A 27,495-nucleotide genomic window follows, 5' to 3' on the forward strand; every position below is an offset into this window, starting at 1 on the left:
CATTGGAACACCAATTTCACACCTGGGAGAAACTGAGGCCCAGAGCGATGAAAGTGTGGCTCTGATCTGAAAAAAGTCTTCAGTGGGGGTCTGTGGATGCTTGGCTCTTGGGGAAAATGTGGCCAGGTTTGAAAATGTTGGTCTAAATGACCTGGGTGTGGTCAAACAATGAATCAGTGGCGGGGTTAAAAAGAGAACTGAGGTGTCCTGTCTCCAAGTGCCTTTCTAAACCCCTAGCTACAGCGAATCACTCAGGTGTTGTTCTAGATTTATACACAACAGCAAGGATGGTCTGCAGAGCAGCAATACAGCAGGTATCAGCCTTTTGTTTTATATCACGGTAGTAGTGCTCATGCTAATAAAACTGGGCAAATAATGATTATTTGACTTGCTCAGGTACCAGGAAAAATTTCTTGTGCTGTTGTATTAATTTACATGGAATAAATGGACCTAAAAGTATTTTATATAGCTCAGTTGCTGTCCAACATTAAACAGCACTAAGGTTCGGCATTTGGTGTACAGAGACCTCAGCCTGCTTAGGATGATGGCAAACGCGCCATTAACAGTCCTTTTCACCTTTATGAAAGATTAAGAAAAGAAGAAAAAACAGTTAAAGCATTTGAAATGTGAAGTATTGAATGAAGCTTTCATTTTAACAACCTCCCTGTTCCCGTTGCCTTTAGGAAGAGAGAGATTTTAGAAGGAAAAACCCCCTTTTCCAACAGTCTCTTAGGTGGAATCAGAGCTGGTGATAACTGTCCTTTTAGGAAAAAGAGAGGAAGTCAGTTGAGATAGTCTGGAGCTGCTGCTGCTATTAAAGTCCGATCCTGTTTCATCTCGAGTGGTGGTTGGGATTCATCTGTAGCTAGCAAAGGTAGCAATGTCATCTGGGTCCCTCTCCCTCGCCTGGTCTGGTCAGGACATCTCTCAGGATTAGGATGAAGAGGTTCCAGTGTCCTAGAAGGTGGTGGAGGTGGCAGTCATGATGATGAAGCTTGGTCCAATGGCCAATTTCCCTCCCTAAGTCTCTTCTTTTAAGGACCCCAAAAGGGAGTGATGGGTGGAATAGCCCACCCCCTCTTTATTGGTTCGTTAATTTCTGGTCCCACATTTACAAGTGTACCAGGCATGCTCTTACCACAGCCTTTGAGTTATATCAGGACTTTTTGTTTGGATGAATTCATTCTGTCTCCCTTTCATCCCTTTTCCCATCAATATTTGTAGTTATACATTATTGTGACAGCTGATGGACCTACTTACTGTGGAGCTCACCGTTCGGGTAACTTTGTAGGCCCAGTGTTCCCAACATCGCTCACATACCATATCACAGATTGAATTAGGCAAAGCGCAGTGTGGAACTGGCTGTTCATCCAAAGGTTTCGCTGTCTGAGGTGTCTGCTCTAGTGAACCCAGCACCTGCAGATCGGCCCAAAGTTCTGACACGAATCCAAGCTGCCGTCAAGTTGAAGGGTATTTGTGTCTGAGGCTCTGGTTCAGGTGGGGCCTAGTGAAAGGGGACTAGCTGCCAAGTTCCTTGGAGGATTTCAAAGACTTTTACAAGCATTAATTGGAGCCTCTCATCCCCACTGCGAGGTAGTTAAGTCATTGCCCCACTTGGGCATGTCGCCACTTCAAGCTGGGGGTGTGATTTCCATCTCAAGAAGACATACCCGTGCCAGCTCTGATTGAGCTAGCGTGCTAAAAATAGAATGTAGCTGTGGCAGCAGTGTGGCTCTCTGAGCTAGGAATTGCATTACCAGCTCAAAGTGTAGACTTGCCCATGCTCAGACAACAAGTCTCTGGCAGAATCAGGACTAGAACACAGGAAACCTGACTGCCAAACCTCTGCTCCAGACACCTGGCACTGCATTTCTTTGGGCTAATGCTTTTGTTAACCAGCTATTGTTTGTTTGTTTTGTTTTCAAAGGGAGATCCAGGTCCACCCAGCAAAGGAGTGGAGATCAAGGTAAATAAAAACGTGGAAAATTATAATATTGATACGCTGTCTCTCCATCCCTGTTTCTCTCACTGTGTTTCTCTGTCCCTGGGTCTCTGAGCCCCGCCCCCAGGTGCTAGGATTTAGAGACAAAATCCTAAGAAAGCCAGTGTAGAACAAGATGCTGAGGAGCTAGTCATAAGTCTTACCCCATTGCTGCAGTAAGATCAAGTCGTTTGGCCTTCCGGTAGGATCCAGGTTAGTGACATTAACCAGGTTGGGTGCTGTGTGGGTCACTGCTGCCGTTCTGTGGAGAGATCCCTTGTGAAATGTAGTATGAACTAACGAGCAGCTATGAATGCGGATCCCTGCCCTACAGCCCCACTGAGCAGTCTGGAACACAGAATGGGGGTCACTGGTTAGGATCTGTTGGATTCTCAGGCATAGCAAAGGCCAGAAATGCTTTATTGCCTCTGTCAACGTCAAATTCCAACCTTTGCTCTGGGGTGCTGATCTCATCCTCAGCAGATGCGCGTCGGTCAACTCTCAGCTAAGCAATTGTTGCATCCCTTGGGGCTACCCTGGAGAGTCAGCTGGAAGCTTACATTTGTGCAGAACATCTACCTTCTAGCTAGGATAGACAGACAAGAGCACATCAGACCTGTGCTTCCGTCTCAGTTCTGAACCAGTGGACATGCAGGTGGAAATCGAAGGTTTGGCCATGGTCTGTGAAGCCCTAAATACTCTGAAAGTACCTGGTTGCTGTATATCAGAGATCACCTTCCACCCATTGGTGCCACTGCAGAAGTTGCAAACAATGGGATGCTTAGGTTTTCAGCCTCCCGGGATTACAGCCCTGGGTCTGGTGTAGGGCGTTCCCAGTAGGGCTCTGGCATTTGCTCCCAACAGGGATCCATCAGGGCACAATGCAAGGCACATGTTTGTATAGCACCTAGCACAATGGGGCCCCATTCTTGGCTCGCCTTTAGGCACCATCATAATAAACATGATTAATTATCATTAATCTCCATTGAGGTTTTCACCTAACGCTGAGTACTGGATTGTCTCTACCAGTCGTGTTTCTTTCCAGTGCTGTCTATTATCATAGTATCTAAGAGCAGTCTCCTGGCCTGCTGCCCCAAGGACACGAGCTCCTCTCTCAGCATTTTCACGTGGGTGACAGGGAGGAGGAGTGTATAGTTCCCTACTTTGGGAGGTGTTGTTTCCTGCTAACCACATTATGTAGCTAATCATTGTGGCCTGTTAATGAGAACCCAAAGGGACATTCGCTGCTGAAAGAGCCGATCGGCCCACACACATAAAACTCTGCACCTACCCTATTCCCATGATGCAAGGTCCAATGTTATGCCTGTCCAAGCCAATGGCAAAGCTTCCATTGACTTCAATGAGAGCAGAATCCAGCCATCAGTATCTAGGGGCTTGTTACTGCTCATCTATGGAGGTTATACTTGAGTTAATGTTATTTCCCTTGGTGGTAAATTGTATAGTCAATTGCTTGAACGCACTTTGGTTTGTTATGAAATATACTCAAGAGACTAAATAACCAATATTAATCCAGTTTATTGCTAAAAGATACTAATTATGTAGTACAGGAAAAAAGGTTCAACGTGATACCAGCTTCCAGGAAGCCGTCTCGTGCAGCATGGTTGAATTAATCTTACACAGAAGGCTTGCTTCCAGAGTGACACATTTCAGCTAGGAGCATTTATTGGATAATTTCACAAGTTACAAACCTCTTTGCACATCACTAGAATTCAACCCACCAGTTCATAGCAGTTTCTTAACTTGTTGTTCTGTACCTTCCTTATCTTGGAGACTAGCTTTCCAGGTACTGGTCCAGGATGGCATGTACCAGGGCAGAACATTAACATGGTTTGCCATTGCTGACTTCAGCTTTGCAAAGTGTTGAGGGATAATTGACAGGGGTGAACAGAATTCAGTTAACATAACTTCCCAAGTCTTTCTTTGGGGGAGGGATAGCACAGTGGTTTGAGCATTGGCCTGCTAAACCCAGCATTGTGAGTTCAATTCTTGAGGAGGCCACTTAAGAATCTGGGGCAAAAATTGGTCCTGCTAGTGAAGGCAGGGGGCTGGACTTGATGACCTTTCAAGGTCTCTTCCAGTTCTAGGAGATTGGTATATCTCCAATTATTACCTTTTTTTTCTTTCTTTCTTTTCCATGCACATAATATCTATTAATGTGGTGTATGCTATGCCCAACATATGTTCATTGGCTAACACCCTTCATTCCTAATTCAGGATCTGGAGAGACTTTTTGAAGCCTATGGGATCAAGGTATGTGAATATTTTACTTTCCTTCTGAATGTTGGCCCACTGCTGTTAGATTTAATTGCTTCCTGAGATGAGATTGTTACCATTAAACTTAGACAAGCCCTAACAAGCCTTCATCTCATCCCTCTGGCTTCTATGGTGTTCTGGAGAGAGGGTCGGCTCTTCTGTTTCCAACACCGAGGTTAATGTGTAGGTTATTTCAGGTCCTGGGGCTAGTTATCACTAACATTCAGATTCATCTATGGCAGCTTTACAGTGCAAATATTACTGGGGAAGGAGGGTTTTGTGATTAAGATACAGGCCTGCAACTCAGAAGATCTAGGTTCAATTGCTGGCTCTGCTAAGAGATTCCCTGGGTGAGTGATTTCATCTCCCTGGGTCTCAGTTTCCCATCTGCAAACTGGGGATAATACATCTTTTGTCTGTTTCGAGCGTTAGCTCTTCAGGACAGAGTCTGTCTCTCCCTGTGTGTACGTATAGTGCCTAGCACCGGGGGAGTCCAATCTTAACTGGTCCCCAGCTTGTAATACAAATAACAATCAACTAACATTGAGTGATGTAGTGTCACTGGTCCAGCGAATCCAATTATCGACTGCAGAGCAGGCTAACAGACTCTGGGTGGTCCACATGAGGTGCCATGTATAACCTGGGATAGGACACAGTCTGGATCACATGTCCAGGTCTCCAGCTCTGAGAGCCAGCAGACATCTCCCTTTGCTCTCTGCCTCCAGCCCCCTCCAGCCTTGGCTGCCTGGCTCAGGAAGGTCAGCAGGTCAGCTTTCCCAGAGACCTGTTTCTCCTCCAGTCATAGGCGTCGACTTCCCCTCTTTCCCCTAGGTCCTCGACCCCCTCTTTGCCCCTGGCCCTGCCCCACTCCATCCCTTCCATGATGCCCTGCCCTAGCCCCTGCCCCGCCTCTTCCCACCCCACCCTGCCCCCATTCCAACCCCTTCCCCAAAGTCCTCACCCCAACTCCGCCCCCTCCCTGCCAATATACCAACTCTTTCCCCAAATCCCCGCCCCGGCCCCACCTTTTCCCCCAAGCTCTCCATGTTCCCACTCCTCCCCACCCCTTCCCAGAGCTTGTTAATGCCGCCAAACAGCTGTTTGACGGCGTCCAGGCGGGAAACTCTGGGAGGTAGGCGGAGGAGTGGGGATGCGGTGCGCTCGGGGGGGGGGCTGAGCTTGGCTGCCTGTGGGATAAGAGCACCCACTAATTCTTCCCCATGGGTGCTCCAGCCCCGAAGCACCCACGGAGTTGGCACCTATGGCTCCAGTCTCCTGCCTGTGGCAACTCTACCTCACGAGGTCGCTCACAACAAGGTCCCTCTGCCTCCTCTCCCAGGGGCTCTTCCTGCTTCTGGCCTGTCTCCCTATCACCAGGGACCATCCCATGGCTGCTCTCCCTAGGGCGACCATATTTCCCTGCGTTGAATGCGGGACACCTGGTAAATTTACTCGTATTCAAGCAAGTTCAATGGCAATCGATTGTACAGACGTTCAAATTAACGTCAAGTTGGCTGAGCCCCTGTTAAGAAGAAATACTGCGTAGTTGGATTCTTTTTATTTACCTTATCTTTAAGGCTTTAGGGTTCACACGGGGAGGGATGTCTCTCTCTCTCTCACACACACGCCGACTTCTGCTGGTGCCGGTGGGTGCTCGACCCACATCTGCCACCATTCCAACCCTTCCCCAAAGTCCCTGCCCCAACTCCACCCCCTCCCCCAAATCCCAGCCCTGGCTCCCTCTCTTCTCCAGAGCATGCCATGTTCCCGCTCTTCCCCCTTCCCTCCCGGAGCTTGTTACGCCACAAAACAGCTGTTTTGTGGCGGCAAGCGCTGGGAGGTAGGCGGAGAAGTGAGGACGCTGTGCGCTCCAGGGGAGGAGGCGGAGGCAGAGGTGAAGTGGGATGGGGAGGGGAGCTTGGCTGCCGGTGGGTGCAGAGCACCCACTAATCTTTCCCTGTTGGTGCTCCAGCCCCTGAGCACCCATGGAGTCGGCACCTATGCCTGTACACCTCTCTCACACGGGGCGGGGGAGGTGGCTGACTGACCCGACCCTCCCTGCCCTGTGCTCTCCGCCCTCCATGTCTGGCTGGGCCCCCAGGATGGACCCACCTCTCCTGGTACCTGGCACCACATCTTTCTGAGGCAGCATGTGGGGGGCACGCAGGCTCACATGCCTCCCCTCCCCAGATTTCTGCCAGGGTTCACACCAGAATGTGGCCAGCAGCAGCCTGTCAGCGCTGTGTGGCTGGGAAGGGACGGGAGCTGCTTCCAGCTGCAGGGGAGGAGGAGCAGGGGAAGGGATGACCTGGCCTGTGTCTGTGCAGAGCTCATCTCTCCCCCACCCACTACCACACCGCTCCCATGTGGCTGTTCTCCGCACAGTGCTGGGAGTGGGACGCATCCCTCTGGGGGGGATCTGGAGGAGCAGTGGGGTGGGGGGGGGCGCGAAGTGGCAAAGCAGTGAGAGGGGAAGCACGTAAAGGACTGATGGGTGGGCAGCAGAGGTGACATGTAACTGGACTCTACCTGGTGCCTGCCTGCATTCACCAGCCACTGCAGCTCGCAGCCAGTGCCAGCCGGAAACGGGACAGGGGGTGGAGCCCTGCTGGCCCAGAGCTGGCATGCAGCGGGGGGCTGTGCTGACGGAGCAGCAAGAGGAGCAGCCAGCCCCGTGTGCTGCATCTCACCCTGCCACCAGCCTTGCACAGCTACCCCCTAGGGTTTGTAACACAGAAGGGAATTAATCTTGGCTTTTCCAAGTCCCAGCCATGGGCCCCGCCTCCCTCCACAGCAGAGGTAGAGCGCAACTAATCAGTGTCCAGAATGACCTCAGGAGAGAGTGGAGAGCATAGAAGTGGTACACACACACTTGTGGTGAAAGTCTCCCGTGCTGGTAATTCTGGGACGTTTCACCAGAAGGCAGTTCCACAGGGTACTGGCACTTCCTGGAGATCTCCTTCCTTAGAGGTTTTTAAGGTCAGGCTTGACAAAGCCCTGGCTGGGATGATTTAGTTGGGTTTGGTCCTGCTTTGAGCAGGGGGTTGGACAGGATGACCTCCTGAGGTCCCTTCCAACCCTGAGATTCTATGATTCTATGATCTGCAGGCATCTGTCTGTCCACGTGCCAGACAACGCCCCTGAGTGTATCCTACTCTCACATTGTGGGGGTTCTGCCTTTCTCAGTTACCTTGGGGAGCAGCGGGAGACAGGGAGAGAGGTGGTCATTGTTTGATCATTGATTGTTGATGTGCTGTTGCAGCTGGCACTGCTGAAGGAACTGACCGATCTTCTCCTGAGGGATGGGCTTGAAGCGCTGATCCAGCGGCGAGCCAGCTCTGGGAAAGGCAAGCCTCCCAAGAAAAAAGAGGGATCTATGCAAGCTACAGACTATGCTGTGAGTATTCATCCTCCTGAACTTCTGCGGCATTGGGGGGGGAGAGCGGGGGGGAAATGGAGGCACCGAGAAATGGCTTGTTCAGGGCTCCAGAGAAAGTCATTGGCAGAGCCAGGAATAGAGCCTGTTCTCATTGACGCCAAGTCCTGTGGTTTCAATATCAAGATCTTCTTTCCTTTCCCCTCCCCTGCGGTGTTATCATTGCAAGGAAGAGTGGGGCTGCTGGTAGCAATGGGAGCTGGGAGCTGCAGGAGGACAGTTTATTGTCATGCAGATTATGGTGATTTGTAATAGCTAATACTGTTATGTCATCATATTATGTTGGAATGTGTTAATGGCTGCCATCAAGTGGGTCTTTGATCTTGTCAAAGCGTACAGGTGAGTTAACCACCCTTCAGGCTAAATGAAAGGAGCACGTAAGCCACTTTATGGAGTGAGATCATTGGAGACAATAGAAGATATCGCCCAAGGCAATCAGCCACATGGCAAAACCTGAGCAGGGCTAAGCCATGTGGGCTGAGAGGGTTCCCCGGGAGTGGTTGCAAATCCAGGGACTAGAGGATTGCTTGGCAAGCTGTTTGTGTAGGTTAGAAGTAGAAAGCCAGCAGAAAATGAGAGAAGCTGTCATGGACACAGCCCTCACAGGGACCAGAGACAGAGATCTGGGGACACAGGACTGGCTGGAAAGGCAGGATTGGAAACGGTGAGCAAGGAAACTGCCCGCTGTTGTTTGTTTCACTGTGTTCAGGGAAACTGGACTTTCTCTACATTCTTTATAAATAAACAGGATCACTCCAAAGAATATATCTGGCTCACATAATCAATTTCTGCCCCTAACAGAAACAACCCAGCAAGGCCCTGAATATTGGCCGATTGCTTGGCCAAAGGGACAACAACTTTTTAACCTACTCACGGGGCTTTTCACCTTAAAAAATCCCAGAGTGCTTTGGGCAGCCATCTACTGCAAATGGCCGGGAACCAAACCATCAGAGCCAAACATCCCAGAAACATGCGGTGTTTGAAATCTGAACCCAGGTCCAGATGGCCCTTCTCTTGACAAGCAAATGCAAAGCCTGGATGTGAAAAACCCCAGGGGTGTTTGAAATTGTTGTGCAGATTTTGGTTTTGTCTACACAGCAAGCAGCAGCAGGTCTCAGAGCCCTGGTCTGCAGACTCCAGCTCACACTTACTAGCACTAAGAACAGCCATGTAGGTATTCAGGCTTGGCCTGGACCTTGGCCTCTGAAACCTAGGGAGGGGGACGGGCTTCAGAGCTGGCGCTCCAACGTCTACACCGCTGTTTTTAGTGCTGGAGCCCGAATCTGTAGATCTGGGCTCTGGGGCTTGCTGCCGCAGACTGTGTAGACGGACCCTTTGTGACCTGGTGGCCCCATCCCTACTGCATCCATTCGGCCCCAGTGACACGCAGCCACCTCTGGGGAGAGAGAGTGGCAATCAGCTGGCGCCCAGCTATGGTAAGAGGGGAAAATTTAACCAGTGATGCTGGAGCTAATCTCTACTATCCTCAAGAGTAGCAGGTGCTCACCACAGAGAGCGGACAGGCTTCGTCTGCAAGACCTTCAAAGAGCTGGTATCACGCAACTCAATTAAATCTACCTGGAAAGGCTCACGGTCTCGTCTGGGAGTCCATGCTAAGATCACTCAACTGGGTCTAACCACTTTTCTTGGGATTTACAGGCTTCGTTGAAGTATGATTTTTCTAGCAACCCTCTTACCAGTATAGAAGTCACTGAAGAAGACCTGAGTATTGATGTTGGGCATCAGCTTACAGTTCCAGCAGCTGTAGGACAACCTACTAAGGTAACAATAAGTTGAGGCGGTTTAGTAGGATTCACTCTTTGCATTTGGGGTTAATGGGTAGCTCCTAGGTTACTTAGCCATTACTAAGCTGTCTTCTCTAGGCTACATTCATATTCTTGCACAGTGCCCATCACCCATGGTAATCTGAACACCTTCCAAAGATAAAGTCAACAGTTAGCATCTGTTTCTCCATTTGACTAGTATTTTCAAAAGAGCTTTTGAAAATACTTTTTTCCCTCTGAAGTCAATGGTACAGAGCTACTTGACTTCACTGGAAGCAGAGTTTGGCTGAATGCAGAGAACACTGGTACATTTCACCCTTTGGTGTTGCCATTTCCTGATGTGATGGGTTGTTGTTGGTTGTTTAATAAAATCACTGGCAGAAGGGTGGTCCATTGGTTATGGCGCTAGCTGGAGTCTTGGGTTCAGTTCCTGCTCTGCTACAGACTTCTGCTATGGCCTTTGCCAAGTCACTTTGGAACAGATTTTTTAAAGGTATTTTGGCATTGCTGCACTCAGTGCCTAACTGATTTAGAAACCTAAATCTCATTGAAAGTTAGTAGGACTTAGGCTTCTAAGTCAGTTAGGCATTGCAATGTTGGGCAAAGCAACATCTAAATATGTTTAAAAATCTGGGCCTTAGCCTCCCTTTGTTTCAGTTCCTCATCTGTAAATGGGGGCTAATAGCATTTTCCAGCACTGCAGAGGTAAGATAAATGCATGAAAGATTGTGAAGTACCCAGATACCCAGTATCTCCTGGAGACACTTGCCCAGGATCGCTTAAAATGGAGTGAAGTCCTATGTGATGGTCCCCTGCATTTTGAACTTGCTCACTGACAAGCTGAAGAGGACAAGAGGCGCAGGAGGAAGGAGAGACGGCTTCCAGTCATGGTCAATAGCCTCCTACCGAGCCTGAAAACATCTGCCCTCATTGCAATAGAACTTATCAGCCTCCTGAGGACCCATAACTCCCATGGAAGATGATCATACTCAGTAACGAGTGATCGCCCATCATCACCTACCACATTGGTATCAGAGCTAGATAGCATTAAAGTGATCACAGCATGGGATTATTATCACTTCTGTAGCACACAGAATCAAAGCGCTTTGCAAAGGTGGATGAGTAGCATTAGCCCCATCTCGCTGAACGGGGAAACGTCAGTTCAGAGAATTGAAGTAATTCACAAAAAAGATCACATAACAGACCTATGGTGGGAATAGAATCCAGGTCTCCTAGTTCCAGGCCCGTGGACCCATGTGAATGCAGCTCTTTGGAAGACGCCGGTTAGCAGGAAGCCTCTAGTCACACACAGACATTTCTTTCTGCTGTGCCTCTTCAGCCCCCTTTCCCTGTTTTGTTAGGCTGTAACAGGTCAGAAGAAAACTCTGGTCGATGGTACAACAGCCATCGGTCCTGGTGACTACACCGAGGTGGAAGTAATGGTAAATCAGATGCACTCATGTCAGAGACAGCCAGAGGCTGAGAAACGGGAAGGCAGTCCTAGGCTCTGAATGCAACCCGGCTACAAACTAGCCAAGAAGAGCCCACTGCAGGGCAACACCATCCTGCTGAGAAGACCTCTCTTGAGTGCCAGGCGGTGGATGGGTCAGTAATAAGGGAGAATGAAGAGGTTAAAATCCCCTTATATTTGGTTTGTATTCCCAAGCTAGACCTGTTTGTTTGTTGTTGAGCATCTCACACACCAGGTCAGATCCAACAAAGGTGCTTCTGTGGAATTTATAAACAGAGACATTCCCTGCCTGAGGGTATCTTCCCATTAACCCCAAATGAGACCAAAATGTCCCCACAGACTCTCTGAATATTGCTTCTGATGCTCATTGAGGTGCCCACCTCAAAGCCCCGTTATAAAGCAAAAGGATTGGTCAAGCAACCAAAGGAAATGGGCTGACTTGTCAATATCTTTCTGGACACACCAGCCACACAGCCTGCTTCCTTCTAAAGGCCTCATGTGTGGAGAGGGTGACATTTATATAATTTCCTTATTTCCCAGAATGCCATGCCTCAAGCCGGGACTACAACATGGCAGCCAAGAGAGACTACATTTCCCAGCCATCCTGCTGTCTTGGATCTTGAGTATCCCTGACCACTCCCTTTCTCTTTCTGCCAGGGGAGTTCCAGCCCACCCTACTCCTCAGACTCCAGCCTTGGGCCTTAAAGCTGGGATCAGCTGCATGAGCCTTGTCATAAACTTGAGACTGCTTCCCCAGTTAATTCCTCCCCCTCAGCAACTGTGCCCCCTTACCGGGAATTTTTAAGTGGCAAACATGGGACAATGTAGTGCAGGCCCAAGAGCGCTCCCTTGGACGTCTCAAAGGGCCTACTTAGTCCATTGCACCCACTGAGGACTGTGTAGGCTACAGGAAACCCGTCACCCACCACTACAGAGAGATTCCGGTCGTGGGCTGTGCTGGGATTTTTAAAATTAAATTAGATTTGCAGTGAGGTGCAGCCCTAGACACGGACATTCTCCTTTTCAGCACCAGCAAACATGCCCTGCTTCAAATACCGTCCCAATCCTGGCCAAGAGGGATCGGCCCTAAGTGCTCTAGTGCCGAGAGGGCAGTTCAGTCTCTGTGCCCACTCCTCTCTTGGCCTCCGTTGAGAGTGGGTGCTAGCTGCCACGTGGATACAGGACTGCTTTTGAGATGAACAGAAACCCCGCCTGGCTGATGGACCCCGCAGATCGGATAGTGAACTGCTGAGCTTACATAGGGTCCCAAGAAATCTCTTGTTTTTTTGTGCTTAAATTCAGTTCTTTGCAGATATCTGTTTGTTGGGAATTGAGCTTGCCTTGTGTGACCGGGGTCCCAGTGCGGGCCAGCTAAGGTTACTCAATTAAGGTGAACTGCAAAGAATGGGGCAGACAAACCCCAAAGCTGGTAGATATTCCGATACTTAGATTTACCAAGCCAGCAGAAAACAGCTTCTTGACCATGCAGTGCTGGGTAAACAATAGGCTTTTGATGTAACCTTTTGCTTTCTAAACATCACCGGTAATTAGTTACACAAATTAACATAGGGCAATTTATCCATTAGGCAGTCTATCATAAACTTCAAAGAGACACATAGACAATGACATTACTTCACCCAAGATTCATCTAAATGTTAATATTCCCTTTTGGTCTCTGAATTAATAGTTATAGTGACAGACAGGAATTGTCTGTTTACATGGCTAGCGTCTAAGATACACACACAATTAGTGTCAAGTATCAGAGGAACTTATGCGTCTGTTAGTCTATAAGGTGCCACAGGACTCTTTGTCGCTTTTTAAGTATCAGAGGGGTAGCTCTGTTAGTCTGTATCCACAAAAACAACGAGGAGTCTGGTAGCACCTTAAAGATGAACTGATTTATTTGGGCATAAGCTTTCGTGGGTAAAAAACCCACTTCTTCGGATGCATGGAGTGAAAATTACAGATACAGGCATAAAAATCCAGGCACATGAAGAGAAGGGAGTTACCTTACAAGTGGAGAACCAGCGATGATACTTCTAACTTCTAACAATATAGGTTTGCGTTTCAAAGTTCTAACCTATCTACCAGGAATGCCCCCCTTTACCAGTCGCATACCTTTCTAACATGACTTTAAAGATAGGCTTTGGGTCATTCTGCCTGCAATAGGATAGTGGCTGGCAGGGGCGGCTCTAGGGATTTTGCCGCCCCAAGCACGGCAGGCAGGATGCCTCCGGCGGTTTGCCTGCGGGAGGTCCACCGAAGCTGCGGGACCAGCGGACCCTCCGCCGGCAAACTGCGGGAGGCAGCCTGCCTGCCGCCCTCGCGGCGCCGGCAGAGCGCCCCCCACAGCTTGCCGCCCCAAACACGCACTTGGCGTGCTGGGGCCTGGAGCCACTCCTGGTGGCTGGGCCCTCACCTGCAGTGTAGATAGCGCAAGTTTAAGCCCCTGATCGTCCTGCCTCTCCCACATCCCACCTGAATGCCCTAACCTGTTGGTAGTTCTGGTCTTTTGATGCGTCTCTGTGGCCAAAAAGTCCATCCTGGACCTGCAAAACCTTCCCCGTGACGTTTTTGTCAAAAACGATACCGTTCCCTGAAAAGTTTCGGTTTCAACGAATCGGCGTTTTCTGACCAAAAAACATTTCTTCAAAAAATTCCCACCCAGTTTTATCCATAACCAGCCTCATGAGCTACTCAGACTGCCCGTGCTCTGCTTTTAAATAATACTGTTGTTGACAGCAGTGTGTCCTGATTTAGAACGGAGCACTCAGGAGTCTGTAACCTTGGCTGTGCATCATTGTACGTGTAGTGTTTAATTGATCGTCATATTGCTATTGAATATCTGATAAAGGGAAAAGGTCTGTGTGAGAGAGGGAGTAATAAGACTTTTACCTCATGGACTGTATGTGCCATGGGAGAGACATGGTGCCTTAAAGAGAAATAACCTGCTTTCTTCAGGCTCGGCAGAGCCCAGCTGGTCTTGCTCTGAGGTCAGAACCTCCCGCACTGGGAAACCTTTCTGCAGACACACCAGAGCCCTTGAAGAAGAGGAGGAAAGAGAAAGACGTGAGCAGAGTAAGTGCTTTGCGTGGAGATGTATAAAAATGTCCATTTGCTGACTTTCAATTAATCTCTTCCCACACGTGACCTTAAAATTGACACTAAGGGAAGCTGCAGCTAAGGGGCTAGTGTTGATTGTTGGGGATCTACAAGAAAGTTTTGCCTAGGTTGGACATTAAGAAAAGCTTGTGAACTGTCAGGGCAGTTAAGCACTGGGACAAATTATCTAGGGAGGTTGTGGAATCTCCATCAGTGGAGGTTTTAAGACAAACATCTGTCAGGGATGGTCTAGATCAGTGGTTCTTAACCTGTACTGCAGCCTGCAGCCCTTTGGTTCTCAAAATATGTTCTGGCACCCCTTAAACCTAAAAAATATGTTCTGGCACCCCTGAAACCTAGATATATTTTTGTTTGTATATTACAGTAATCATTAAAATATGTATAATGTTAATAAATACATTGGTCTGATGAACCAAAGTAGTTGTACTTATGTGCCTTTGCTTAATTTGTGTTTTTGATGATTTACTTTCTAAAAAAATCTGGCATGTTGCAACCCCAGGGGGTGCGTGCACCCCAGGTTAAGAACCACTGGTCTAGATAATACTTAGTCCTGCCTCAGTGCAGGGGACTGGACTAGAATCATAGGACTGGAAGGGACCTCAGGAGGTCATCTAGTCCAGTCGCCTGCACTTGTGGCTGGACTAAGTATTATCTAGACCATCAGAGCTTGGCTTGGGAATTCCTGAGGTCTAGCTCTGCATTCTCTCGGCTTCAATTGGTTGGACCAGGCTGCCTCTGACTTGCTGCCTTCATTCTCTGCTGTGCTCTGCCAGGCTCCATCCAGAGTCGGAATATCACTTCCCAGGAAATGGGTCCAGGGAGCTTCTGGCTCCCCTGAAGAAAAGGCCTTGGGGAGCGGAGGAAGGAGAAAGGAACCAACAGAGTAAAGCCTCTGCACGGGCAGGGGTCTGACACCCTATGCCGTGTCTGCAAATCAGCGAGTCTCCCTTGTCCCACCCGAGCCCGGTTGTGTGGGCCCTAGGGCAGGGACTTCAGGGTAGGAGCAGGAGATTTGAGGCTTTCACCCCTTCTATGTTGGCATTTCACGCCTTTGTATTTCTCTGCCCTTCTGCACATGCCTAATTAGATCCCCTTCTCGGAGCCCGAAACAGGCCACTTTGGTGTGTGCGTAGCCCAATGCCTGACAATCATAAACCAGCATGTTCAGTCTTGTGCTCCCGAGTGACCCTACACTGACAAACCAGTGCCCTCACCTCAGCCGCTCTCCAGCAATAGAACATAAGGACCAATGGTCCATCTAGCCCAACATCCCGGCATCCAGGAGTAGCCGAGGCCCTATGCCCTTGTGGGCTAGTGATGGGGCTAAGAGAGGCACCGTGAGGAAATCCACTGTCATTTTCAAGCATCCAGGTGTTTGTTAGAGAGAGAAATATTATTTTAGAAAATACTGGAAGATACGCTGGCCAGGCCCTTTGAACTTGAGCTGAAAACCAGTGCCGTATCCTTACAAATACCGCTGCAATAATAGGCAGTGGGTTCTGGGTAGTTCGCAGCAATGATGCACATCAGGACAAAATCCAACTTTGATTAGAACAGACCTGCTGCCGCTCCACTCTCTTCAGGCCACAATCTTCTGCATCATGCCTGGCTCTGTCCTGAGATTTCAGAAGGAATTCAGATGCAAATCAGTATAACTGTGAGCTCATGTTCTGGGACCACTAGAGGGCGCCCAACACACACAGGCCTGGAACATAGTATTGTAGCTCTGGAAACAAGTTCTCCGAATAAACACACTATGGGAACTGGCAGGTTTCAAGAGCTCTCCTGCTGGCATATTTGTCTCTATTTCACTTCCCTGATTTTCCTTCTCCAAGGGAGATTTGAATGAAAACAAAATTCTTGTTGCTCAGGAGCACAGTCTGTGACCCAGATGTTCCTACATTTCTAGGCGGGGTTAGCACTAGAGTCAAATCTGGCAGAGATCCAGCCTATTTTAGGAGTTTCTTCGTGCCACTCCCTGGAGAGGAAAGTCTTGTGGTTAAAGGGCTACAGTAGGCTTCAGTAGATCTAAGGGTAGCTCAGTGGTTTGAGCATTGGCCTGCTAAACCCAGGGTTGTGAACTTAATCCTTGAGGAGCCCATTTAGGGAACTGGTTTAAAAATTTGGGGATTAGTCCCCCTTTGAGTAGGGAGTTGGACTAGATGCTCTCCTGAGGTCCCTTCTAACCCTGATATTCTATGATCTAGGTCTATTCTGTGCTCTGCTACTGATGTCTCTGTGTGACCTTAGGCAAGTCCCTGAAGCCTCCATTTTCAAAAGTTGCTCCTCTTTTGTGGTGCTTCAGTGGTAGGTTGTCCAACTGAAGACATCTAGGATTATCAAGGGTGCTGGGCACCCACAGCTCCCATTGATTTCAATTGGCATTTTGGGTAGAAATCAGTCCCCAAGGGTCTCAGGTTTGGCACCCCAAAATTGGGGCTCCCCAAATCCATGGCTACATCTGAAAATGTAGACTTCAGTCCTGCAAGTTGTTTCATGTCAGCAGACCCATGGGGTTCCATGCGGGGGCACTGGGTGGATTCGTCATCTCTTGTTGTCTTCAGCTCAAGATTGGCCACCCTGCTGGACGCCGGCCTTCAGCCAAACACAAGATGTGCGTTAGTCAAACACAGGTTATTGGCAGACATGCCAAATGTGCGGAAAAAACGCAGAAAGTGGGCTCGTTTTTAGCTTAATTGGCTTGTGAGTTGCTTGTTGGCTAGTTTTTGGCTTGTAGCTTGTTACTTGTTGCTTCTTTTTTTTTTTTTATTGGCTCCTGGTAAGCAGGGGTAAGGGGGAGCAAGCAGGGGCAAGGGGGGAGAGAGTCAGAGGCGCACAGCGGGCCCACCACAGTCCCAGACTGCACGCTGGGGGGGAGGGATCTAGTCACAGAGTGTTGGGGTCCTTAGGGATTGGCTTGTTTTCAAAGGGGATTAGCTTGATTTTTGGCTTATTGTGAAAGTCGGGATGCTTATTTACCACGTGAAAGTTGGCACCTACGTTTATTGGGCTCAGCTGGGTGAAATATTGTGCCAGAGGCCAGACGAGATGATCTAATGGTCCCTTCTGGCCTTCTGCAAATCTGTAGAAAAGCCTAGACATTAAGTCAGGATCTCCTGGTTGTAATGACGCGTTTAGTTCCTATGGCAATAGTTATGGGCCCATCCCTGCCAACACTCACTCCTGAGTGTCATCACACTGAGACCAAACCCAGAAAATCCTGCCTTCAGGTGAGGAACAGTGTGTGTGTGTGGCCATGGGGGTGGGAGCAGAGAAACAGCTAGACCAAAAATACCCTACTTTCATGCAAATGACCCTTGCACCATCGAGGCAGCATTGTTTCTTCAGATGGAACATTTCCCAGGAGTTCTCAGTAGGTCTGTAACAGGCCCTTTCATTCTGACAGCCAAACGAAACCCTCCGAAACGCCAAAGCCCATTCTAATCTTAACTTCACAGCAGTCTCCTGCTGTTGATTTTGATATAAAACTCCTCTTGACTTCATTGCGGGCTCTGTGTATGCAACGGTGGCAAGATACCAGCTTCCCTCTCCTCTTTACTTGCAGCATGGCTCAGGTGTCTTTGGTTAAATAACTACATACCCACCAGGGGGAAATACAGCTAGAGATAAATGTAGCCGGTGGTTGTCCCCATTAGCAGCAGCTCTAATCAGGAAGCATAACCATTAAAAGGTTCATGGGGCCCCTGACAGGTGTTGAGTCGATAATAACCCAAGCAGTTGGCTCCAGAGGTCCAATTTCTTGGTGGTAGAAGAGTTTACTAAAAGTGGGCGGTGGAATCAAATTAACTTTGTCGGAGAGAAAGGCAAAGCCAACCCAAGTAGTTGTGTCATACATAAGAACGGCTGTACTGGGTCAGACCAAAGGTCCATCTAGCCCAGTATCCTGTCTTCCGACAGTGGCCAGTGCCAGGTGCCCCAGAGGGAATGACCAAAACAGGTGATCAAGTGATCCATCCCCCGTTGCCCATTCCCAGCTTCTGGCAAACAGAGGCTAGGGACACCATCCCTGCCCATCCTAGCTAATAGCCATTGATGGGCCTATCCTCTATGAACTTAACTAGTTCTTTTTTTAACCCTGTTCTAGTCTTGGCCTTCACAACATCCTCTGGCAAGGAGTTCCACAAGTTGACTGTGTGTTGTGTGAAGAAATACTTCCTTTTGTTTGTTTTAAACCTGCTGTTCTAGATGAAAAGTAGAAGTTACTTTCCTCCATTCGAGTAATAACAGTAAGAGTACTGCCTGAGACCTCCCATCCAACCATCTCGGCCACTGCAAAGAATCCTATCACGCCAATGCCAAGAGAGCTCCCAGCCTGAATTGTGCTGTTTTCTTTTGCAGCCTGATCATTCAATGGGCAACAATGGTTCTTCTGAAGCAGCTGATATAGTCCTCCCAGACATAAAGGTAACAGGCCGCATCTGCTTGTCCTTGCTTAGCTCCTTCCACACACCCCGCTCCACAGGAGGTAACGTGTTTCAGGTCTTCGTGAGCCTGGCCTTGCTCCTGGAAATTGCTCCACGCAGATCACTGAAGTCAACATGCGTGCAATGGCAAAGATGCACAGAGCAGCTTGCAGGCCTGGAGCCCTCAAGATGAAAAGTTCCTGCTATAGTCGCCGTAGCTGCTATTCTGCTTCTTTATTTGTAGCATGTAGGAGCCCCAGTCACGGACCAGAACCCCGCAATGTTAGGTTTGTAAACATGGGAAAGTCACGTCACTGCTCTGGGCCTCAGTTTTCCCATCTGTAAAATGGGGATAAAGATACCTCTTTTATAAAGTGCTTTGAGATCTACTGATGAGAAGGGCTAGATAAGAGCTGGGTATTCATATATAATTATTAATATATTAACAAATAGACAGTCCCTGCCCCAAAGTTTACAATCTAACCTAATCTATCAAGTCCCTTATCTTTTAAATTATGTCATTATAGCAAGCACAAGTAGCATCCGCTGTAGTTAAACTGTATAGCTTCTGTTTATCACCCTCTTTTCACATCCTTGTAACTTTCCAAAACTTTCATTTTTGGGGCTGAAACTTTTCTCTCTTGGTAAAACCTTCCAGGTAGGAAAGTGTTTTTCTTTTTTCCCCTAGAGCATTTCAGCAAATTCCTTTGGGTTGTCTGGAGTTTGACGAGGTGGGGGAAGGAACCAAACCACCGTTTTAAAAAACATTCGTGTAGATATCATAAAATGGCATGCTAATCTGCACCCGCTCAGTGTGGTGCTCCAGTGACATCTGGCCCGACGCTAGAGGCTGCGCCTGATACAGCTTTGGCTAACAGAGCTGGCTCTTTTAGCAGTACAGGCTCATGGTTTAGGATCCAGAGGTTGCAGGTTCTATCGCTGCTGCTGAAGACCTACCCGGGGTCCAGGCAATGGCGTGTCTGTTGCCCAACTAGGAATGGATAAAACCAATGGGGCTCGTTGATGTGCGAAATTACCACAATTGGGCTCCAGTGGTGGAGATGGACGTGCAATACTCTTACCACATAGCTTCTTCTTTCATAAACCCCTCTTATGACGGAACAACTGGGGCCAGGAAAACGCTGCTAAACTCAAGCCACACAGGAAGTGCCCAATCCCTTTGGGCCTGGTGCTTGTTCACATGGACAACGTTCAAGTTTGTCTTGCACCAACAGGCTGGTCGGTCAGTTATTAGATGCACAAGGACCCATGACCATAATCTCTAGCATTCACCAGCGGTTCCCCAGTCTCTTCTTTCCCATTTCCAACAACTCCCGTGCTTCAGCTTTCTGCACTGTCCATCCCCAAGTGGCTCTGCCTTTTTGTCCCCTTCCCAGATGTGCAAGGATCATGAGCTGGTAATAAACCCAGAGGTACAAAAGAAGCCAGTTAATGAATTAAATTAAAGCGAGAACTAGAGGGGAGCTGGGAGAAATACTGTTATTTTGCTTTTTACTTCACTCCGTTTTATTTTAGGGGGACGCAATGAGCTAATGCATTGATTTGATCCATTTGGTTCCCAGTGAATTATTCAATGATTATTATTTATTTATGCATATTGCAGCAATGCTTAGGAGCCCAGTCATGGCCCATTGTGCTAGGTGCTGTACGAACACAGAACAAAACAAGAGTCCCTGCTCCAGAGGGTTTACAGTTTATTCAGGGGAAAATCCCCTCCTGTGAAGAAGGCTTGCCTGGAACAAAGTGATGCCCCCTTGGCCCTCTGCATGGAGTCAATTTCATCCACACTTCCTGTAATGAATCACTTCCAGAACGTTGTAAATAGCAGACGGGAACCACCATGGGGCTTGGTACCAACATTTTGATGCTACGGTTCTTTTTCTCTGAGGCCCGATATTTCTGTCGTGATGGGTTAGATTCTGATTCCCTTCCTCATGTCGAGTAGCAGCGTATTGCCCGGAGAGTCTCATTAAAGTCAGCGGGTGAAGTACATGCATCCCAGGTGAAAGTAACCAGTCTTATTTGCTTCATAACATGCACTTACGTCTGAGAGGAGGAATGAGCTTGTGGTTAAAAGCCATGGGTGGGGGTTTAAAAAAATGGAGTTCTGTTCCTGATTCTTCCACAGACGAAGCCCTACAATCCACTGGGGTAGTTGAGTTTATTTCAGCATGAATCACTCAACTCCTTTGTTTTCATGTCCTGGTGGTTCATGGTGTGGGGAGTAATGTCTGGCAACTTCTAATTTCCTCCCTTTCAAAATACAGGAGCAGATAATTGGGTGCGATTAATATGTAGGCACTCCTATAGGCATCGAGTGTTTACTGCTAGGGCAGATGACCCTTAGCACAGTTTCTAGCATACACATCTCACACGTATGGTGCCAGAACGTCCCAAAACACAAACATTACAAACATCTGTGAGTTGCAGATGAAGCCATTCCCATCTGCAGGGCCGCCGAGAGTGGGTTTGGGCCCCGGTGAAAAAAATTTTTCAGGCCCCCCAGCAAGGGTGGACCGGCTAAACAGGGCTGATGAAGCCAGGCTCTGGGCCCCCTTCCGGACCGCCAGGCCCTGGTAATTTGTACCACCCCCCCTCATTGGCTCTGCCCATATGGCCTTTCAGCACATGTGGTGGTGGGGCCTTTGGCCATTAATATTCCAGTGGAATATACCAAGTTCACTGAGCACCACAGCAGGTGTGCTGTACCTAGACTCAGCTAGTGCACCGAGCACCATTGCAGTTGTGTGTTACCTAGACATGGTTGGTACGTGTAATAGCCCAAAAGGTAGGTGCATTCTTCCTGGATGTATCTGGTATCTTCAGCAACACCACAGGTGAATTCTACATGGACACACTGAACAGTTCAGTGCCACTCCTGCAATTAACACTAGCAATTGCAATGCGTTGGCTTTTTTTGAAGTAGCAGTAAAGTTATGGCACAGTGTAAAATTAAATAATAATCCAATTTACGCATCTGAGTGCTTTAAGGGATGCTGTTTTCCTTCAAGCAGGAAAATGCAGATCCAGTTGACGGCCCTGAGTTAACGAGCCATGTTAGAGTCAGAAGAACAGCTGAGAGACAGAGGCACATGGTAAAGACCCCTGTTTCCACCACCTCAGTCTGTTATGCATGAGCGCAAAGCAATCAACACGACTTGGAAGGAAGCAGTAATAACTCCTTGTTGTCCCTATACAGGTTAACTCACCTGGCACCACTGGAGTTCAGAAATCCCCGTCTGGATATGTGGTAAGCGATGGCCGAATATCTGGACTGTTTGCGGAGATAGTGCTTATGAGATGGACACTGGGGTAACAGCTCTTGCTGCTTTCTCACTCATTAGAAATAGCAATACACCTAAGCTGAGGGTGAAATACTCTCTGTAAATAATTAACCAGCAGCCAAGCCAGTGTCCCTTGGTATGGCTAAGAGCTCCTCCCAAGAGAGATGGGGAAGGGAAGCGTATGATGCTTAAAGAACACAAGAGGAACAGAGAAACCAACGTTAATCACTGACGGAACACAATGGCCAGCTTTGGGGAAGTTTTGTGTGTGCAACAAATATGCCTATAAAATATATATACACCCATACACACAATTATACACAGCTGTTTTGTTGTGGTTACGTATGTCAGATTGGACATGTGAAACATTCTAAATGGTTCTTCAGCATTAGAACGGAGCAAAAATTGGGAGTAGCAGAAGGTCCCTAAAAGTGGGGGGGCCACCGGTGCCCCAACCATGCCCCCCCCGCTGCCCCTTCCCTCTGAGGCCCCACCCCCACACCACTCCTTTCCCCAAGGCCTTGTGCCTCCCCCACCCCTTTTCCCTAAGTCCCCGCCCTGGCACCACCCCTTCCTTCGAGGCCTCACTCCCACTCCACCTCTTCCCCCCCAAGACCTGGCCCACACTTGCTCCTCTCCACCCCCGTACCCCATCACTCCCTTACAGCTGATAAAAAGTGGGGGGCGTGGCCCCCTGCCCCCCGTTCCGGCGCCCCGGCTGGAACTCTCGCTATTTCTACATTTGGTTTCATCCTAGATTGGGAAAAAGAGTCCGGATATCCAAATTTGTAGTGGAAAAAAAATTCAGAAAATGTATTTGGAAAATGTCAAAATAGTTCACTTTGAGCTGGTTCAGTGTTAGACTGCATCTTCGTAGTTTGGCTGCCACATGCCCTTATTCCCCCTTATGGGCTGGGCTGCCTGGCCAAACTACATTTCCCATGATGGACCTCAGTCATGTGACTCACGATGCACCATGCAGCTCAGTCAGAGGGAACCTGTGCTCTCGGAAAAATTTCTCTTTGATGATTTCTGACCTGCTCGCTTGCCAAAACATTTGGTCTGAAAAGTAAGTTTGGTAAAAACTTTTACAGAACTTAAGACTGATATAAATGTTTCCCTTTTAAAAAAAATCTTAGTGGAAACTCGTTCTTTTAAACAAGAAAACATTTCCCTACTATAGCCCTGATTCTGCAGCTCGGCTGGTGGAGGGTCCTCTCAGACTGCATGAATAGGAGCCCTGATTGGGAGCTGTGGTTGGCACAAAGGACATTTTTGTTAGGGAGGAGTAAGCTACTGCGATGAACCTATTGCCATCCCTATGAGGGCAGAGTTAAGGTGATACAGTTGTGTTGTGTGTGAAGGAGCATCTTAACTGGGCATTTCCTGCTTTATGTACATTCCTTGTTAGGATTTTGTCTTGTATCGCTAACATTCTTTTTGGGGAGAGGTGTGGAGACCTCAACTGAGCATTTACTGCCTTTCTAACCATTGGGTTTGGGGCTCTGAAACCTTTTGTTCCTCAAGTGCATGAGGAGCAGAAGCCACTTGAACTCCAGATAACTAAGTTTGTTGTGAGTTGATCCTAAAGTTTCACTTATTTTCCTTTTCATTGCACTTGATCACACTGAAAAAAACAGACAAAAGGCACATTCTGCTCTCAGTTCCCACAGCCTAATTTCGGAACAGCTTCAATGAAATCCTTTTTGTGTCATTCGCCCCATGTTCAATTGGATAAGGCTGTGGCTAAGTGACCCCCGAAAAGTGTTCACTGATTCCTGCTAAGATGTAACCTGTTCACTAAATGCATCCAATTCACCACGGTTGGCATCGGGATGCAGTAAGAATGAATGGTTACATTGATTGTGAGAGGTATAACGCACCTCTCTGTTCAAATAGTTCTTTTCCACGTCTTGTGGATGAAATATTTCTGAAATATGAAATATTAGCATGCAATCATACGCTCTCCTCTGAAAACGCCTCTTCTTTTTTTTTTTAAATTCAAGACATATCCAAGACCTCAAGCCGCAAGGGGGATCAAGGTAATACATTTATTTTATAGAGCTGTTACTACAGCTCCGTGTGTGTTAGATGCAGCTGGTTCTTCATCATTCTGTCCAAAATCTCCTGTTTGATTGTGTGTGTGTGGGGGTGGGGGACTCTATTTTCTTTTTGCAGAAGCAGGAGTCAGACATGGTGGATCCAGAACTGGAGCCATTCCAAGGTCAAAAGGTCTGAGTTTTTCTTTAACGTTTTAACAAAACAAACAAACAAAAACCCCACAGAATCGGAGCTTTGTCGCAAAGCTCAGCTGAAAGGCCTTTAAAGACGAATTAAATCCTTGAAGATCCCAAATAATCATCAGCCTATTGGGCCTGACTCCCCACGGCCCAATGTCTTGTAAAGTCATTTACACTGGAGCAAAGTGGGGTGTCAGTTCTTGTTGCTGTTTATTATTTGTATTATGATACCATTTAGAAGCCCCAGCTGAGATCAAGAGCCTCTTGTGCAAGGTGCTGTACATGCATATGAAGAGTTTCCAGTCTCAATACATGATACAGACAAAAGTGGGAGAAAGGAGGTCGTATTATTCCCATTTTACAGATGGGCAGCTGAGGTGCAGGAAGTTCAAAGTGTATGGCTACACTGCACACTATGCCCGGGCTCCGACTCAGGTTTGAGCCCAAGCCCCATTTCCATCCACACACAAATCAGTCTGACTTGGGTCAGCCAGTACTCAGGACCTGGGTTCTGTGACTTGGCTCCAAGCCCTGTTGTTTTGCAGTGTGGACGCAGCTCAAGCCGCAGATCTGAGTCAGAAGATCTGTGTAGTGAGGTCTGGATGTGTTAGCATGGCTGTGAGATCTGGGTCCAGTGATAGTAAGCCACAAAGCTGTGGGGATACCCAAGCATAAGCTTGGAAACACCAAATGCACAAACTCAGCTCCCACAGACCCAGGTTCACAATGTAGGGTAGACATAACCTTGGCTGGCCCAGGGTCACTGTGGCAGTTGAGGGATGCAGTGGTGCGTCATTTTTTCGTGTTGCTCTCCATATTTGCAGGAGAAACCCAAAGGCAGATCTCAGCAGGTGAAAAGCATTGCTGGAGCTTGGCTCATAATGATGCCATCCAGGGCCAGCGCAACCCATTAGGCGACCAAGGCGGTCGCCTAGGGCGCTAACATTTGGGGGGCAGCGACCGCGGTGGCCGGACCTTCCGTCGCCTCTGTCAGGGGTGGCATTTTGGGGGGGGGACCTTCCGCCACCTAGGATGGCAAAAAAGCTGGCGGTGCTCCTGATGCCGTCACAAGGACCACCAGCCCTCATGCAAATTCCAGCCCTGCCTGGGGAAAACTCCCTCTGATTGGCTGCCGCCCCCACTTCCCCACTGTCTGGGGAAGAGCAGCCAATGAGTGCTGCTGCACGAAGCATGCAGAGCTCTCCCACTGCCCCTCAGGAGATGGAGCCTGGCCTATGGAAGAGGCCCCCAAACTACAACTCCCATGAGGCACTATGGCAGTATTTCCAGATATTTCCAGTTTTCAGCCAGAATTTTTCGGCCTCAAATTTCCGCCAAATAATCAATTTTCCTTGGAAATTTCCAATGAAAAGGGATTTAGGGTTTTTTGGTTGAAATTTTCTTTGTGGGGGGAATCACATTTCACCCAGTTCTGTCCTATAGGTCCCTCTCCCTGTGTTAGAATAACAGCCAATCTCCCTTGTTCCCACCCACACCACAACGAACGTACATCCGCCCCCTCCATCATGTCTGTACTCTATGTATTTCCATTGTATTTCCATTGTGCCCATCACGGTGGTATCTAGGCATCGACTGGACAGATTGAGGGCTCTGGTCAGTCATTAAGGTTAGCAGAAAGGAGTGAAGGAGCGGCTTTTTGCTTTGCAGGGAGAAAAGGGATCTCCCGGAGCCAGGGGAGACAAAGGAGAAAAGGTACCTTTCAATTGTTTTGTGTGTTGCAGCAATTTTTGACATGGGGAGCGAGTCCCCGGCTCCCTAGGGGGCTGACCTGGCTATTCATTGCCAGCCAACTACTAACTCAAGTCCTAGATGGATCTGGAGCCCGGGAGATTGAAATGGGGCCCTGATTGCTACGAGAGTGACCTGTGTCGGCACATGTGTAATTAGTTAAAGATCACGTGCCAATAGATAGTACCTAAGAATACGTCTGCCCCTTTCTGCAGCAGACCTGAGTTCCCTACTGCCTTGGGGCTTCTGTTTGTGCAAAACGGGGGTGCAATGCTACCAGCTTGGAACAGGGAGCATCTCACAGGCTCTTCGCACGGGTGGAAAGGACGGTGGAAGGTGCAAGGCAGTGGGACGTGGGCCCAGTCTGTCCGGCTCAGCGGCAGACCTCAAGCAGGATCCCCCGAAGCTCTTGCTGTGCTGATCCAGGTGCTCGTAGCAATGCGCTGTCCTAGGGGGTGTGGCCTTTCTTATTTTACAGATGGATCTAGTGAAATAAACAAGGTGGAAATATTCAAATGTTCCAGGATGCAAAGGAGAGGGGAACGCGGTTCTCAGTCAGGGCAGGGAAGCAGCACAAAGGATTGCTGCAGACTAGGAGAGACGATGGGCCGGTGTGAACCCAGGGTGACAGAGCGGAAGGTACCTGGGGTCGTACAACAGTTCCCACCAAGTATAAGTGAAAGACCGTGCTGGGCAGGCCTTTTAAGCCATGTGTCCAGTGTCTAGGGCCACTGAAGTGGATTGCACTGAGTCTATGCCGTGCCATTTGTCTCCAGAGAGTGGGCGGATGGGTCAACCGGGATGGGAATGCCACTGCACGGCCAGCAATCATGCAGTTGCTAAAAGTTTGGTGGCACAATAAGTTCACCAGTGATGGACATCGACTGAACGTCTAGCAAGACCATCTTAAGGACCTAGCTAGGGATTGACCTGGTTGGCGTTCAATCCGCAAGGAGGCTGTGTGTCTTTGGGATAACGATGACCGGAAAGCTGGCTGGGCCACCTGTTCTACATAGGCATGTCGAAGGCATGTCACTGTAAAAGTGTCTTGGGAGCGAGGAGGGAAGAAACTGCAAGCATCAGAATGGTTTGCTCACGGGGTTGTGTCATTAAATGATCACACTGCAGAGCTGTCTGTAACGTGCATGCTCTGTAGTGAGGGAGATGAGGAAGGGCTGGGCATCTAGAAGAGGTGATGTCTTCTCCTTGTGAGGGGAGATGGGGGAGCCGGGAGAGAACTTGAGCTGCAAAATCTAGATCCGGATCCAGATCAGAAGTTTCTTATGGTCCTACTGTTGGGATCCAGCGTGTGGGTTTTGCCCATAGGAAAGATAAAGACTCAGATCCAAATTCCCCCAGTGTTTGAGGCATTCAGACCCTCTTTAGTTCCCGCCTAGCTCTAGTACTGACCAGATCCAAGGTGAATTCGAAAGAGCAGGCTGCTGGCCTAAGATTGTTTGTTTGTTCCTGGTGCTTAAGAGCTCCTTTGAAGCTGCTTCCTACAGATAAGAGCTCCTGGATTTTAACCCCCAAAGCAGTAATTCTGTCCCTAAAACCCACTCATTCATAGCTGCCTAGGACCTGCTGGTGATTCCAAGGGTTAGACTGCAGGAAAGATCTACGACTTATCTGTATACACTTAGGATCATTCAGCTAGTGCTCTCCGTCCCTTTTGCTCCACGACCATGCTTCCTGTGCCCTCGTGGGG

At 48.6% G+C, this 27,495-nt stretch overlaps 1 protein-coding gene across 10 annotated transcripts in view; it reads left to right on the forward strand.

Moving 5' to 3' along the window:
* The window catches only part of LOC120395660 (collagen alpha-1(VII) chain-like), a 128,583-nt gene that overhangs the window by 16,566 nt on the left and 84,522 nt on the right, over window positions 1-27,495 (forward strand). For 7 of the 10 annotated variants that reach the window (XM_039520261.1, XM_039520263.1, XM_039520265.1 and 4 more), the window contains 11 exons: window positions 1,928-1,966; window positions 4,217-4,252; window positions 7,518-7,652; window positions 9,351-9,473; window positions 13,908-14,024; window positions 18,429-18,494; window positions 21,526-21,609; window positions 21,714-21,764; window positions 23,805-23,840; window positions 23,977-24,030; window positions 25,707-25,751. In XM_039520261.1, coding sequence (XP_039376195.1) covers window positions 1,928-1,966; window positions 4,217-4,252; window positions 7,518-7,652; window positions 9,351-9,473; window positions 13,908-14,024; window positions 18,429-18,494; window positions 21,526-21,609; window positions 21,714-21,764; window positions 23,805-23,840; window positions 23,977-24,030; window positions 25,707-25,751 — 786 coding nt within the window. The remainder of the gene's footprint in view (window positions 1-1,927; window positions 1,967-4,216; window positions 4,253-7,517; window positions 7,653-9,350; window positions 9,474-13,907; window positions 14,025-18,428; window positions 18,495-21,525; window positions 21,610-21,713; window positions 21,765-23,804; window positions 23,841-23,976; window positions 24,031-25,706; window positions 25,752-27,495) is intronic. The other 3 variants (XM_039520262.1, XM_039520268.1, XM_039520271.1) reach the window with 3 other exon arrangements.

This window comes from Mauremys reevesii, linkage group 1, assembly GCF_016161935.1.
Source record: "Mauremys reevesii isolate NIE-2019 linkage group 1, ASM1616193v1, whole genome shotgun sequence".
Classification (NCBI taxonomy): domain Eukaryota; kingdom Metazoa; phylum Chordata; order Testudines; family Geoemydidae; genus Mauremys; species Mauremys reevesii.